Consider the following 16,588-nt stretch of genomic DNA (forward strand, 5'->3'; position numbering starts at 1 on the left):
GCTCCATGTGATTCACGAGCAGGGGAGGGGCTCAGTGTGACATGAGTAGGGAGTGCTCAGTGTGACATATGGGTGCTGGAGGGGTTCAGTGTGACACACAGGTGGGAGAGGGACTTGACGTGACACACGGGTCAGAGAGGCGCTCCATATGACATAGGAGTAGAGGATGGGTTCAGTTGACACAGGAATGGGTGAGGGACTCAGTACGACATCTGGGTGTTGGAAGGGCTCTATGTGACACATAAGTAGGGGACGGGCTCAGTGTGGCCCATGGATGGGAACGGGACTCAAGTGTGACACTTGAGTGCAGGGGCTCAGTATAACATATGGGTGGAAGAGGGGCACCATGGGTGAGGGAGGGCTCGGTGCTACTCAGGAGTGGGGGGAGGGGCTCTGTGTTACATATAAGTGGAGAATGGACTCAAGTGTGACACATGAGTGAAGGGATCAGTGTGATACATGGGAGGAAGAGGGGCTCCATATGACACATGAGTGTGGAAGAGGCTCAGTGTGACACATGAGTGGAGGAAGGGCTCAGTGACATGAGTGGACGAGGGGTTCATGTGATGCATGAGTTGAAGGGCGCAGTGTGACACATGAGTGAGGGGCCTGGGTGTGACACATGGGTAGAGGAGGGGCTCCGTGTGACACATGACCAGGGAGGGGATCCATGTGACACATGGGTGAGGAAACAAATCAGTGTGACACATGAGTGGAGGAAGGAAGGGGCTCAGCGTGACACATGAAATGGGAAGGACTCCACAATGATAGATGAGTGGGGGGTTCAGTTGTGACAAGGGTGGGAAAGGGACTTAGTATGACACATGAGTGGGGGTCTTGGTGTGACACATGAGTGAAGAAGAGACTCCATGTGACACATGAGTGTGGAAGGGACTCAGTGTGACACAGGTTAGTGGAGGGGCTCAGAGTGACATATGAGTGGGGAGTCTTGGTGTGACACATGGGTGATGGAGGTGCTGTATGAGATGTGTGTGGCGGAGGAACTCTATGTGACACATGAGTAGGCAAGGGAGTCCATATGACACATGAGTAGGGGAAGGGCTCAGCGTGACACATGGGTCTCACAGGGGCTCAGTGTGACACACAGGTGGGGGAGGGACTTCATGTGACACATGAGTGGGGGAGGGGCTTCATATAACACACGAGTAGAGGATGGATTCAATGTGACCCATGAGTTAGGGAGTGGCTCAGTATGACATAAGGGTGCTGGAGGGGCTCTATGAGACACATGAGTGTGGGAGGGGCTCAGTGTGACACAGGAGCGGAGATGGAGCTCAATGTGGCACATGGGTGGGATAGGGACTCAAATGTGACACGTGAGGGGGCTCAGTGTAACACGTTAGTGGAAGAAGGGCACCACATGACACGTGGGTGAGGGAGGACTCAGTGTTAGTCATGAGTAGGGGGAGGGTTCAATGTGACACATGAGTAGGGAATGGATACAAGTGTGACACGTGAGTGGAGGAGGACTCCGTGTGACGCATGAGTGAGGAGGGGCTCTGTGACACGTGAGGGGGGAGGGGATCCATGACACATGAGTGTGGAGGGGCTCAGTGTGACACATGAGTGGAGGAGGGGCTCAGTGTGACACATGTTCAAGGAGGGGCTTGGTTGACACATGAACGTAGCAGTGGTTTTCACCCTCATGAACATCCCATGAACATCCCACTGAGCGTGATGGGCATCCTGGGGTGAAGGTGGGACACCCAGGGGGCCACCTCATCCTAACAGACCCCAAGGCAGTCTGTACACACCACATTAATTCTGATTCAGAATCTAATTGAAACAGGTAACTAAACAATCGTGCGAGTTAACAGAATTTCATGCACCAAAGGTACAATTCCAAATTAGCAAACCTGAAACATCTCCAGAAGACCACCAAGGTCCCCTAAAACTGAGTCCACTCCAATTCTTGAAGGGGACCATTAAGACATCTGAGCCACCATCATACCCCTCAAGTCCACCTCCCCTCTCCCTAAAACATCCACAGGGTCTTCATGGACACACGAGGGTCCCAGATTCTGACCCTCCGAGACCTAGAAATTTCCAAAATGGTTATTTGACAACGAACACTTGGCCAACCAAAGACATTCAAGTCAATAGACAAAGCAATTCCCATCCTTGACCACCATCATTTTAAAGAACAGAAGTACATTGCAACAGCACCAAAGTAACAAAGACATAGCTCAGAATTTTACAATGGAATAAATTTTGCTTTACACAAAATTCACTGGCTTGTCCACCATTTTCTGATTTTACTCCAGAAGCATGAATACTTCATCACAGACTAGGCCCACTCCTTCCCCTCAATAACTCCTCCTCCTCCAGTGTGGTCTAACTCTGCCTTGAAACCACTCCAGGGCTGAGCAATGAGAAGTAAGGTCTTCTTCTCCTCCATTTTCCACTTTCTCATGTCATGTCATTCACTCATTCATTTATTCATTCATTTCAACTTTGGTGATAAGAGCACAAAATTTGGTCCTTAACCTTCCATGTGAGTTCTGACGTGTAACACTCAGGGAACCTGTCTGAGCACCAGTTTTACCATCTAGAAAGGGAATGACATCAAAGGATCTGGATAGGACTGGATAATCTCCAACAAGGGGACAGCAAGGCAGCTGACCCAGAGAACAGGGTGCAGAGTGCAAGGAGCCAGGCTCCTGGAGGGACAGGAACCATGTCAGGGGCCTAGGAGCAAAGTCCCCCTGGGCAAGCTGGGAGGCCCTGGGCTCCTGGCGCCATTTCTGAGATGTCGGCCACCAGCAGGTAAGACAGAGGGCACTGTGACCTCTCCTTCCCAACACCATTCAGCAGGACCTTGACCGAGTACCCCCACCCCCTGCCCCTATGCAATCAGATTCGCCCTTCTCAGCATCATGTCCGCAAGCCACCCTGGCCCAGGCTCTCTGCCATCCGCCGGCTCTTGTGCGTCTCCCCGAGGCGTGCACTCCCAAGGGCAACGTCCATTTACTTGATGCCTGGCACAGGGCCTGGTACACGGTAGACCTTCACCGAATGTGCAAACGAATGAATGAAAGCCTACCATGTACAAGGCCCTGGAGGCCAGAGGGAGCCCCGAAGCGATGGAGGTGAGGCAGATGATGGATGGGTGATGGCCAGGTCCACAGTGATAGAGATGAGATGCTGTGCCCAGGATGACAGAGGCCAGGTGGAGGTGACGGGAGCTGGAGATGACCAGCCCACCAGGAAGGATGGGCCAGGTCCTGGCACCTGGCAGTTGCAGGTGACAGTGAAGCAGTGCTGGGTGAAGGAAGCCACGAAGATGGAGCCCATGGTGATAGACATGCATGAGATGGACCCCCAAAAGACTAGAGGGGGAGGAGGAGGAACCCAGGACCCACGAGCTGGGCCTGGACACCTCTGAGGGTTCAGGTGAGAAATAAATCAAGAGCCTTTACAGTTGCAGCCCAGCCCAGCGGCCAGCTCAACACCCCCGCCCTGCCCACTTGCATTAACAGCATACCCATCATGTGCGAAGCTCAGAGAACAATTACCAAGCCCGAGAACCTTGCCAGTGAGAAACAGCAGATGCCCCAGAACCAGGGGGCGGGGGGGGGGGTGGGGGGTTGTGCAGCAAACATTTGTGCTTGCATATCCCAAAAGGAATTTTTGAAAAGCCCCCATTTCTCCCTCCCCCAGCGCATATTTCAACGGGCAACAAAGTTTAAAGAGTTGCAACAATGTAACCTCCTGCATATCATAATATACATGTGACATGTAAACTGTATATTTTTGCCAAAACCTCAGAGCTGCAGGTGAAGCTCCCTCGATTTGTCCACTCTCAATCTCGCTGGCAAACAAATCGGACACGACAGACTTTCATCAGAAAAAGTCTGACGTCATTTGGTGCACTTTTCAATCCAAGCCGATACCTGGCCATGCCTCGCAAAGACCACCGCTGGGAACTGACCTGGATCAGGCGGTATCTGGGCCGAGTGCCATGGGGGGCACAGTCGTCCTTCGGGTCCCAGGCTCTGTCGAGGGCGTGGTCCCCGGGCAGCATCTCCGAGCGGCAAATGCCCCAGGCAGCGGCCAGGGAGGTTGGGGAGGCTGGGCACAGGACCCTTGCTCAACCCATTCTTGTCCCTCTCCATGAGGTGGCTGAGCTTCTACTGGGAGCTGCCCCAGAAGCTGGGGTCTAAGGGCTGGGGTAGGGGCTGGTCAGAACCCCAGCAAGGGGGTAGGAGCTGGGGGGGGCGGTTCTGGGAGGGGAAAGCTCCACTCCAAGACACACGAGGGAGGAGCTGACTGCGTAGACTGGGCAGAGGTGGTGAGAGGGGGTGTCGGCAGCTGATGGGGGCAAGATTCCCCACCTGTGACAGCATTGCCAAAGAGAGGAAATGGGGGGGCGGCAATGAAGGGTAGGGGGTGGAGAACCAAGGCTGCCACTCTTCTGCCCACTGCGGCAGTGCTGGACACACAGATGGGCTGGTGACAAAGCTACAGGGGTGACTGTGGGGAGCAGGTCTCAGGAGAAGCCGAGGGGGAATCTGTGCTCAGGACGTCTGGGGTTAGGGAGAGACCCACTCTCTCTCACTTCCAGTCACTCTCCACCATCCGTCTCTCGCACACACGCGTGCACATGCAAGCACAGACCGCACGTGCATGCACACTCACATGCACACACGCACAGGCATGCACACCCATGCACACACAGGCAGGCACAGGCACAGGCACACATCCAGCCCCAACCCTATGCACTGAGCCCTCCCTGGGCCAGGACAACACCAGAGCCTAATCTGGGCCAGTCACTCGACACCAACATCGGGCCCCTACCTGGCACTGGGGGCTGTGTGGGAGTTGGGGTGAAGGGGTGCCCATTAATCCCTGGACCAGGGGTCCCAGGTTGCAGAAACCCTCCAGAAGCATCGTGATCACAGGTGACATCAGTATTAGCTGCATGGGGAGTGTTGGCTAAGGCCTAGCCCTTTGGGGTCACAGTCAATTGTAAGTGAAGGGAGGCAAGTGCCAGCCTGGTAATAATCCCAGAAGGCCAGGTCTGGGGTGCACTGGGGGGCTTTCCTCCCAGCAGTGTGGCCTTCTGATTCCGGGGCACTGGGAGCCCCGGCCATGGCATCACAGGAAAGGTCCCTCCTGGCCCCAGGAGGGCGAATCCCCATCCCCCACGGACATGGGAGTATCCCCGAATGGCCTCTGCCTGTCTCCGAGCCCAGGGTCTCCCCCTCTGACATGATGAGCACCCAGCGCACTGACAGGCACACTTCCATCCGTTCCTTCCACCATCAGCCAACACCACGCAAACAGATAAAGTGCTTTGTAAAGTGCAGGTATATAGGCAACGTTCCACAACACCCTGCCAGCCCCCACCCCGCCCCCCACCCAACCCACCCCAGGGCAATTTGGGGCCTGGGGGGCTCTACCCATAGAGACCCCTCAGTGCAGGTGAAGGCAGCTATGGGGTTGTGGGCTGTCTGGGAAATGCAGAGCTATCAAATTAGCCTAATAAATGTCTCCCTGGGGTGGGGGGTTCCCCCTCTGCTGACTAATCCAGGAACATCTGGCTTGAATTTGGCCTGACTCTCTGGGCCAGTTGGCTGCTGTCCTGCCACCCACTGCCTGCCCGTTCGTCCTCCCACCCACCTACGGGTGGGCCCAGCCTCCACAGAGGGCATTGCTGCTATTGGGACTGGCTTCCCCAGAGGCCCTAAATGATTGCTGGGTGCAGGGGCAGGGTCGAATCCAAAGTGTCCCCTGAGCAGTACAGGAAGGCGCTGTTAGGAGCACTGTCTCCCACGGCTGGCTCAGGAAAAAGCCCTCCGTGTGAGGGGCGCTTGAGAGCAAGCCACAAACTGAGGCCCTGAGGGGGAGAGTCGGAGACAAACTGCGGCTGGGCCCAGCTCCCTGGACTCCCAGACAAGGCTCCTCCTGTCACCTCACCCCCACACCCTCCAGAGCATCCTCGCTCCCTCTGGTCTCGTCTTCCAGCATGGCATTGGGGCTGGGCTGGGCTCCTGGGTACCACCACAGACAGTTTGCACAAGGAGGCGGGGGCTCTGGCGCCAAGCCTTCCCACTTCTGCTCTCTCGACCGGTGACCGCAGCAATCCACTCAGCCTTCCGGGCTCTTCCTGAATCTTGGTAAAATCAGAGGCAGCCTGGGGTAGGGAATAGTGCCGTAGCCTCGAGAGAGAGGTCTGGTCTTAATGGGCATCAAGGAACCAACCTTTCTCCCAGCCTCAGTGTCCACATCTGTAAAATGGGGGAGCGGACTGGGAGACCACTGTGAGCCCTACGCTGAGACCATGACAGCCACACTTGGAATTTGGCCTTTCTCATTTGGAGGGCAGGGGCTGAATTGAATTCATCTCTTCCTCCTGAGTCTCAGCACAATGCCTGGCACACTCTAGAAACATCTGAGAGCTCGAAGACCTTCCTGGAAGGGGGTGTAGAATAATCTCTGACCTATCTCACTTAAGTCAGGGGGCTCTGCCTGATGATCTAGAAGTTCCATCCTGTCCTTACTGCCACTCCTGTGGCTCTACTTTGAGCCTAGCTCCCTGAGGCTGACGACATTAAGGAGCAGACTTCACATTTTCTTCACAGACATTACAAGCCCAGCTCACCCGTTTTGCATTTGGCCTCAGAGTTTGTTGTGAGGACTTCTAGGAAATCAGCAATGAGAGAGTCTAATAATTACTTGTTCTTGGAAATATCCTAAAATAACTTGGCCAAACGAGGGTGGGGGTGAGGCGGGCAGGGCAGTCTTCTAAGATGAATTTCTCCTCCGTTCCATCCCAGGCCTCGAGTCCTAGTTACTCATAAAAGAAGTTTTTGTGTGCATAGTTCCAAATTCAAATGAATTTCCAGGAAATATCACCAAAATGATGTTGGCATCGCTAGGATGTGTTTTTCAAGAACTCTTGTTAGCTGCTCCCTTTTCCTGCAGACTCCAACTGCAAAAACTAAGTCAGTTTCTGGGACGTATTATTGTAGCTGTGTCTGAATGTCATAACTGATGATATCAGATTCTCAGAACCTCCCAGTCTAGAGATTTCAGAGTCAGCACATCCAGGATAACGCTCAGCAGTCTCCTCCCAAAGTCTACACTTTTCACTGCTTCGATGCTATCTACCCATGACCTCCTTATGGTTTGTGAGCAAGTCAATATATTTGGCCTTATTTCTTTGACCATCATCTCTCTCTGGCTTAGTGGACAGTCTGGTGTCAACCGAGTTCCTGAAGGACCACAGCTATGGTCAATGTGCTCGGGGCAGGGTCCCAGCCCAAAACACAGCTCCACGTGGGAAGCTGCCATCTTGTCCCCATATATTTGGGGGCCTCCTTTGCCATCTATGCCATCTTCACACCCATCACGATGGCCTGGCCCTGTCCCAGTCCCAACCTCGATGAACTTCCGTTGCTGGAAAGAGGCAACCAGATCTGAGCAGCCCCAAGGTCGCAGCTTCATGCCGGGCTGGCGAGTGGGCGGTTAGCACCTTCCCCTGGGAGAGGAGCTAAGCCGCAGAAACAAGCTTGGGTTACATTCCAGGGTCCAGCCAACTTGGCAGCTCCGTGGATCAAGGCTGGTGTGCAGCCAGCCATGAGTCCAGCACTACTAAAAGACATAAAACAGCACTCTGCTGCAGAGATACACACTCATGGGCAGGCTTCATCGGCGGTGTCCCACCCACAATCTATGACTGTGCTCTTCCTAACACTCTTCCTCCTATCAGGAGTCCCCACTCCACAGCTGCTTATGCATCTGGAACCCAGGCTCCCACAGGAGTCAAATGCTACCTCTGGTGTTGCTAGTGAGGAGCACCGCAGACCATGGGTGGTGAGCAGTCTCCTCCATCATCTCCACTCGCAAGTCAAACCTCGGCCACATCCAGTCTTGACCAGGCGAGCCCACGGCCTTGAGGCTTTCTCACCAGTTCTGCATGTCTGAGCTTCACTGGAGGGTAGAGCTGGGGTCTTGGCTCTAGAACATCAAGGAGGCCTCTCATCATGGACATCTGAGCTTCATTGGTGGCTGGAGTTGGGGACTCAGCTCTGGAACATCAAGGAGGACTCTCATCATGGACATCTGAGCTTCACTGGAGGCTGGAGCTGGGGTCTCAGCTCTGGAACATCAAGGAGGCCTCTCATCATGGACATCTGAACTTCACTGGAGGCTGGAGTTGGGTTCTTGGCTCTGGAACATCGAGGAGGCCTCTCATCATGGACATCTTCACTTCACTGGTGGCTGGAGCTGGGGTCTCGGCTCTGGAACATCAAGGAGGCCTCTCATCACGGACATCTGAGCTTCACTGGAGGCTGGAGCTGGGGTCTCGGCTCTGGAACATCAAGGAGGCCTCTCATCATGGACATCTGAATTTCACTGGAGGCTGGAGTTGGGTTCTTGGCTCTGGCACATCAAGGAGGCCCCTCATCATGGACATCTGAACTTCACTGGAGGCTGGACTTGGGTTCTTGGCTCTGGAACATCAAGGAGGCCTCTCATCATGGACATGTGAGCTTCATTGTAGGCTGGAGTTGGGTTCTTGGCTCTGGAACATCAAGGAGGCCTCTCATCCCGGACATCTGAGCTTCACTGCAGGCTGCAGTTGGGTTCTTGGCTCTGGAACATCAAGGAGGCCTCTCATCATGGACATCTGAGCTTCACTGCAGGCTGCAGTTGGGTTCTTGGCTCTGGAACATCAAGGAGGCTTCTCATCATGAACATCTGAGCTTCACTGGAGGTTGGAGTTGGGCTCTCGGCTCTGGAACATCAAGGAGGCCTCTCTCTCATCATGGACATCTGAGCTTCACTGGAGGTTGGAGTTGGGTTCTTGGCTCTGGAACATCAAGGAGGCCTCTCATCAGGGACATCTCAGCTTCACTGGAGGCTGGAGTTGAGTTCTTGGCTCTGGAACATCAAGGAGGCCTCTCTCTCATCATGGACATCTGAGCTTCACTGGAGGTTGGAGTTGGGTTCTTGGCTCTGGAACATCGAGGAGGCATCTCATCATGGACATCTGAGCTTCAGTAGAGGCTGGAGCTGGGGTCTCGGCTCTGGAACATTGAGGGGACCCTCATTCTGGATGCCCGAGTTTCACTGGAGGCTGGAGCAGGGATCTCAGCTCTGGAACATCAAGGAGGCCTCTCATCATGCACATCTGAGCTTCACTGCAGGCTGGAGCTAGGGTCTTGGCTCTGGAACATCAACGAGACCCTCATTCTGGATGCCCAAGTTTCACTGGAGGCTGGAGCTGGGATTTCAGCTCTGGAACATCAATGGGGCCCTCATTCTGGAAGCTTGAGTTTCATTGGAGGCTGAAGCTGGGATCTCAGCTCTAGAACATCACGGGGACCTCTCCCCACAGACATCTGAGCTTCACTGGAGGCTTGAGGTGGGGTCTCAGTTCTGGAACTTCAATGGAACCCCTCATTCCGGATGTCTGAGCTTCACTGGAGGCTGCAGCTGGAGTTTCGGCTCTAGAACATCGAGGGGGCCCTCATTCTGGATGCCTGAGCTTCAGCAGAGGCTGGGGCTCTGCCCACCACATTCAGGACTCTCCTGGATTCTCAGCCCCCTCTTGGCTGGGCATGGACTCATCTGGGTGGGGCACACTCTAGAGGCCATCTCCTCCTCTCACTGCCGCCTGGACCATCACTGAGCACCAACATGTCTCCATCTCCATCAGGGCTGGGGTCAGGTCTCCTTGGCTGGACATGGCCACGGTCCCCAAGGTGGTTCTTTCTCTCCGCAAAGAGGCCATGCTCAGCCCCATGCACTCACGGCTGGACACGCCTGTAGTTCTCTTGAGGCATCTCCCTGAGGCGGGTGGAGGGGAGGAGAAAGAGGAGGAAGAGGAAGGAGAGAGGAGGAGGAAGAAGAGGAGGAAGGAGGGAGGAGAAGAGGGGAGAAGGAAAAGGAGAGAGGAGGAAGGAGAGAGGGGAAGGAGAGGGAGGGGGAGGAGCAGGAGATGGCGGCAGCGGTGGTGGTGGCTTTGGCGTTGACAGTGACAGTGGCGGTGACAGCAGCTTTCCCTTCCCACTGGTTGCATGTCCAGCTCATCTGCTTCAGCAAAGCCAGGAGTGCCGACCCCAGGACTCCATGCGGACGTGGGTCCACAGCTCCTTTGTCCTTCCCTCTGCCCCATTTAGCCCCACCCACATGCTGCTGGCCACAGCCTGACCTTCCTGAGCTGGGTGGCGGGGGTGCAAGGCTCAGTGCCCCTGCCCTGCTGGCTCTCCCTCAAGGCTTTACCTTGGCAGCTCCTCAAGGCCCTGCCCAGTAACCATCTTGTGGAACGAGTGTCAGCGCTGGGTCACAGCCAGGCTGGACCCTCTCCACCATCCACTCGCCGGCAGTTCAAGCATGGCGACTGTTCAGCCAGGCCCCGGCCAAGGCCCTGGGAATGTGTGAGGAGGGAGAGGAAGAGTCGCAGCCCTGGGGGCAGTGAGCTCAGCTCAGACTTCCTCCACCTCCTGATTACATTCCCTTCTGGAAAGACACCTGGCATCCTCTGACCGTTAGAAGGAGGGGGACCAGCCCGAGTTAGTTCATCCAATACCTGAACCTCAAGGCTCCCACCGGGCCAGCTTTGCTGCAGGGCATCCCGTCACCCTGCCCGATGGGTAGGGGACAGGCAGCTTCCTGGGAGTGGAGCTGGCTCCCCCGCCCCTCCCCACCCATCATACTGCCCGAGGTGAAGGGAATCCCCAGCGACAGGACACCCCACATTCACCCTCCTCATATTAGTAGCACATCCATCACTGTTTGTTAAGGCAAGAAATACATTTATTGAGAGCACAATCGGGTGTGCCAAGCCCCAGGTCGGGCACTTTCAAACCTCATCACATGCTCCTCACAACAACCCTGTGAGGTAGGTGTCCGAGGCCACTTCACAGATGCAGACAACGAAGGCTCGGTGGCTCCCCCAAGTCTCAGGGTTCGCGAGGGGCAGGCAGGGGTCAAGCCCGCGTGTCTGACCCTCAGATCAGTGAAGTCCATCAGTCAGAGGATGGGCGGCTACTGGAGGGGAGGTCAGGGAGGGCACGGCCCTCCTCGCAGGGGGCGGCCCGGGTCCAGAGTCTTTGGGTCCAGCCTGTCCCGCGGGAACGTGCGCGGGTGTCCCTGTGGCTGTGGAGGCTGAGAGAGACACAGGTGCAGGTGAAGGCCTCCGCTCCCGGGCTCACTGGCTGACACGAGTTCTCATGCAGACAGCAGGCCGGGGACGAGGAGAGGAGACTGGGCACTTGAGAGCCTGGAGAGCACGGGGAGAAGGCCCTGGCTCCCCAGCAGCCATGGGGTGAGGGGCATACCCGGCCACCAGCTCCTGCCCCTCTACCTAGTGCCCCTCAACCTCTGGTGTCCCACAGTCAGCCCCTCCCCGGTCTCCTTCTGGAAGCATACACAACTCTAGTCCTGGCTCCCTCCTGCACCGGTACCCTCCGATGGGTCTCACCTCCTAACCCAGAATCCAGAACTCTTGGCCCTTCTGAAAACCACCCCAGCTCTCCTGTCCAACCCAAAACTTACTAAACTTGGATCTTTTCTAAAATATCAGCCTCCTCCTCTTCCTCTGGGGGCTTCTAAAATTTCTCCCTAATCCCCCCACTCCAGCCTCAAGGCCTTCCCCTCCGAGTCTGTTAAATCTCTGTATTTAAAAGCAAACCCTTCCTTCTCTCACTGTCTCCCCGGAGCTGGCCGGGTGCTTCCCCAACTCCCTCCACTCCACCCAGCAGTCGTCTGAGCCACCCTGGTTCCTGGGAGCACAGGGCTCTGTGACCAGCCCCAGGGCCCACCGGGAGAGCAAAGGACAAGGGCATTTGTGCACGAGGTAACAAAGCATTTATTTTCACATAAACAGTCTCATTAACTCCCACAATAACCATGCCAGGCAGATGTGACTATTTCCAGGTTACAGGTGAGCAAACTCGCCCAGGTCACACACAGGGAGGCACTAGGGTGGCCTCGAACCCAGACCTTGATTCTCGGGAGCCAGCATATGGAGTGCAGAGAGGCATGAAGCCAGCACGGTCATTATTTACCGCCATCCCCTGAGCGGACACTGTCAGTAAGTACCCATTCTACAGGTGGGGAAACCGAGGCTCAGGGTGGTTCAAGGAACCTGCCAAGGCCACTATGCTGGCAAATGGTGACCAGGACCAGAACTCAAATGGGCCAGACCTCCAGAGCCCCTCCCTCCATGTGCGCCCATGAGGCTGTTCTTTGGGGGGCGAAAATGGATGAAAAGAATCAAGGTTTGGGGTCCGATCCCCCTAGTTTCCTGGGTGCCCATGGCTGCATCCCAGACTTGGCATGTGCCTCACGCGCCAACACTGACTGTCACCAATGACGAGGACAAAGACTTCAGATAGAAGACCTCCTCTCCCCAGGGCAAGGACCAGGGGACCACAGGATTTGCGTGAAGTCTTTGCCGAGAAAACACACCCTTTCCTCTTAGAGAAACGCAGGTGGAGTCAGCCTGTACATCAGCCAACTGTCAAGCCAGCTCTTCGCAACCATTAAAAACCCTGCCTCATCAGTCAGTGAACATCTATTAGGTGGCTACTGGTGCAGGACACAGCGTTGTAAAGGGTCCAAGAAACACAGGTCTCGGAGTAAGGGATGGGGTTCACGTGTAGCCTAGCCATGACCTCAGCGAGCCTCCACTTTCTCACCTGCCCTCAGGAGACGGGGACCCAGTCCTGCCCACCTCAAGGGGACAGTGATGTGGAAACACTGGGCACCTTAGAGTCCTTCATCCCTGGGTCACACACAGGCCTGGCCTTCAAGGAGCCCAAGGCCCTTCGGGGAGCAGTCACCTGAACACAGACCCACAGTCCCCTGGGAGGAGGGCCCTACCTAACTGTCCCTACCGTGGGGCCCCTCAGAAGCACCGAGGTAAGGCCCCCTCTGCTTGAGACAAGTTCTCAGGACTCGGGCTGGCCACGGTTCAGACACCAGAGGGGATACTGCAAGGCCCCTTCAGCAAAGCCCAAGGGAGGGGAGCGTCAAGGAAGCTGCGCGGGGGCCCCGGTGGCAGGCCCGGCAGGCGCAAAGGTGTGGAGGCCAGACACAGAAGAACAGCTTAGGCTGCTCACGGAAGTGGCCAGGTTGACAGAAGCGGGGACCACAGACACGGGCCAGGGCCTGCCCACTGCGGCTGTGAAAGCCGGAGGCAAAACGGGGAGGCCAGTGAAGGAGGGTGGGGCGGGGCAGAACGGATACCCAGCTCAACCCCACCTCGGACAGAACTGGGGGGCGCTAGAGCAGAATGCTGCTCCCCACACCCAAGACAAGGGCCAGGAAAGGAAGTCAGTGGTCTCGTGAAGAGACCCCCGATCCAAACTGAGCCCTGAGGGGATGTCCCCCGAGTCTTCTGCCAGAGCAGGGGCGATGTCTTACTGAGTGCAGCCGCGTTTCCGCATCTGACTCAGACCCGACTGAGCTCTGGACGAGCGTGACCTCTGCCAGAGCACGGCCAGGCGCACGGTGGGGACGGGGACACTGGCACAGGCAGCCACAGTGACTGCGGGTGGGGCTCGGGGCTGGCGTCGAAAGAGCACCGGCTTTTCACGCAGGACTGCTCAGTCCCGGCGCATGCCCGCTGTCCCTGATACTCCACTTGCTCATCTCCAAAGGGGGCCCACCCCATCAAGCGGGGACTTCAGGGGGCATACCAGCCCCGAGCTGGGCTCCAGGCCCACAGAGGGGGCTGAAGACTAACTCCTTTACCTTACAGCCAGGGAGAGAAGGAAGAGGGGCGTGAGGAAATTAGGGGCACAGGCCTTTCCCCTAAAGGGCAGAAGAAAGAGTTTTAGTCCCCAGGGGGTACCCAGAAGCCCCTCCTCACCCTCTCTCCACCGCCTCCCCCTTCCTCCCTGACACACCACACCAGTGCATCTACAGACATTTGCAGAAGCGCCTCCAAGCAGACACAGCACCCACAGGTATGGCAAACCCAAAGCAGTCACCCCAGCCAGCTTAACCTGCATGTGAGAAGCAGCAGCCTGGGGGCGGGGAGGGGGAGTTCCGAAGAAGGAAGAAAGCCATCACTCATTTAATCAAACCAATATTTACCCTGGGCCCACATCGCTAAACACTTGCAGACTGCTCAGTCTCTGTCTTACACGTTCCATTGACTGTTGGAAATACAATCTTAGCATAAGATTATAGGCTGACTTTTTATTCACTTAGAAGCAGCAAAGGCTTCACTGGTCTTTTCGAGACAACCCCTAACATCTGACCATTCTCAGTAAGAGCCAGCATTTGATGAGCACTTTACAGTTTACCCAGCCCTCGGCCCTCACAACAACCCTGTGAGGTGAGCTTTCTGGTGACCCACAACTTAGAGAAAAGGAAACCAAGGGTCAGAGAGGAGAAGCAACTTGCACACTGCACAGTTAAGTGGCCCCGGGGTCTGCCAGATTCTAATTTCTAACACAAAACACTGACTCGTTAATTGGACAGCTCGAGTTCCACCTCGTGACACCCAAAACAAGAATCCTGGTTTTCAAACAACACACGTCATACAAAAGTCCATGAGATACAATACAACGATTGTTCACAGGTGAATCAGGAGCAAAACACAATCTCTTAGTAAAGGTTAGAAACATCCACCACGTGCATTTGGTTACAATTTCGTTATTTGACCATCTACCCATCCATCCATTCAACAAAAATGGGAGGCAACCCCTACCACTGGCCTGGGCCTGTGTTAGGCACCCAGGCTGTGGGCGTCAGAGCCCAAATGTCGTTAACTGGGGAGGGGTCGTGCAGTGTCTTTGATGGCTGGTGCCTAATATTTTGGGGGGAGGACACTGCTGGGGGGGACCTCTTGTGGAGGGACGTGTGTTAAGCGCTGCCCACAGGCCAGACCCAGCGGTAGGCAAGACAGCCAGGCACCTCCAACCTTTTACAGAGGCGATGGTGAACGCATACCCCAGGGGAGTCCAGGGGCGTTGCCCAAAAAGGCCCATTCCCCAGCATGAAGGTTCCTGCCAAAATTACTCCTCTCTAATCTAACACTGTCATACAAATTTAGCATTCTATCCCACAACATCCCCCTGCAAGTTTGGCAAAACAGTTTCCCACTAACCTGCCCAAATGAGGCTGCCCCTCCTGGCCTCTCATCTCGCCTCCAGCACTCCCCCAGGGGCACACGCCCAGCCTTTCAGAATCACAGTTCAAAATCCTGGTTACATAGATCCTCACAACAGCCCTGCGAGGTGGGTACTATGGTCTCCCCAGAAGACAGACTCAAGATGTCGCCGTAAATTTAAACTATACACGTTTGTCCAGCTCCAGGGTCCTGGCTTTACCCACGACACTCACTCTCCAGTGCAACAAATAAAATGCAGAATTCTAAGCAGAGCCCCTAAGACCTATGCCTTGCCCCACGCAGGCAGCAGTGAGCTAAAGGGGGGCCTCACCTGGCCTGGGACCCACACTGATGCTCAGGGCTGCATCCAGGATTTGCAAAGTGCCACGTGCCTCGGACATCCAGCTCTGTCAGTGGATCATTCTGCACAGACCCCCACACCGGGCGTGATCCTTCTCATCCACACGAGCAATCATCTCCCCCAATTTTCTCTAAATAGAGCCTGGCATTAACTAATCTCGTAAGGGACAGGAATGGCTCTAAGACCGCCTCCGGGCAGATCAGGGTGTTTTAACGACTTGAAAGCCTGCTCGCGGCCAGAATCTGCCATCATCTCAGACCTCCCAGCTCTCATTCTGGCCTCTTGAGAATATGGGCAATGATTTCTGAGCACCCAGAGAACACAGTCTGCTGATTACTAATCAACCTAGTTTTGTAAGGAACAAAGTTGGAAAGGGCAATCAAACTTTCAACAGAATTCAGATCTAGAAGCTGGAGTTGAATCAAGGGTCTCGCCTTGTCACTGACACACAAACATGGCCCCTTGCAAACATGCTCATCTTCTCTTTCAATAAGTCCTTGTGAGCCAGCTCTAGTATAGCACTAGCTGATTTTGAAAAATGTTTGTTGACTGAGTGAAGGAATGGAGGGATGAAGGAATGAAGAGATGAGTTGCAACCACTGCCGTCTGGTGGAGGAAGCTGACAGGCCGAAGGCAAAGCTCATGGCAGGGACCATGCACCAGGCAGGGTGGCCTGGGGGGGACATCTCCGCTCACTGGGGGGGGAGTCGCTCTCGGACCCTGGCCTGGATCTGCCGCGGTGCGTGATGCATGGGAAAGCGCCATGGGGAGGAAGCCGTGTGGGTGACGGTGGCAAATGAGATCCAGCTGGGACGTGCTCAGAGCAGTGACCCCGGAGGAGAAAGCTACAAATAAGGGCGTTCACCTCATCACCACAGCCCATGGCGCTACACAGCCCGCCCAAAAGGGAAAGGTTTGCTTTCGGGGGAGGGAGAGGCCAAAAGCACCAGGTCAAGAAATGGAGGCCGAATGCATGGATGGACGGATGGATTAAATTACTGTGGGACACCACTGCTGGCCTCCCAGGCTTTGATGCTGGGATCGACATGTGGGTGAGTAACTCTGATGCAGGCAAACAGCACTCAGTGCTATAGTAGAGGGGTCGGTGGGAAGAAGCAGGGGCGAGCCCT

General features: G+C 55.5%; 1 protein-coding gene across 1 annotated transcript in view; it reads right to left on the minus strand.

Moving 5' to 3' along the window:
- Positions 1-10,764: 10,764 nt before the first annotated feature.
- The window catches only part of LOC147913870 (uncharacterized), a 28,447-nt gene continuing 22,623 nt past the window's right edge, over positions 10,765-16,588 (minus strand). Inside the window, exon 4 of the mRNA XM_087447932.1 lies at positions 10,765-11,139. Coding sequence (XP_087304058.1) covers positions 11,001-11,139 — 139 coding nt within the window. The 3' untranslated portion in view covers positions 10,765-11,000. The remainder of the gene's footprint in view (positions 11,140-16,588) is intronic.

The sequence above is a fragment of the Ceratotherium simum genome, chromosome 24, assembly GCF_057802395.1.
Source record: "Ceratotherium simum simum isolate JZ-2026a chromosome 24, ASM5780239v1, whole genome shotgun sequence".
NCBI classification, from domain to species: Eukaryota; Metazoa; Chordata; class Mammalia; order Perissodactyla; family Rhinocerotidae; genus Ceratotherium; species Ceratotherium simum.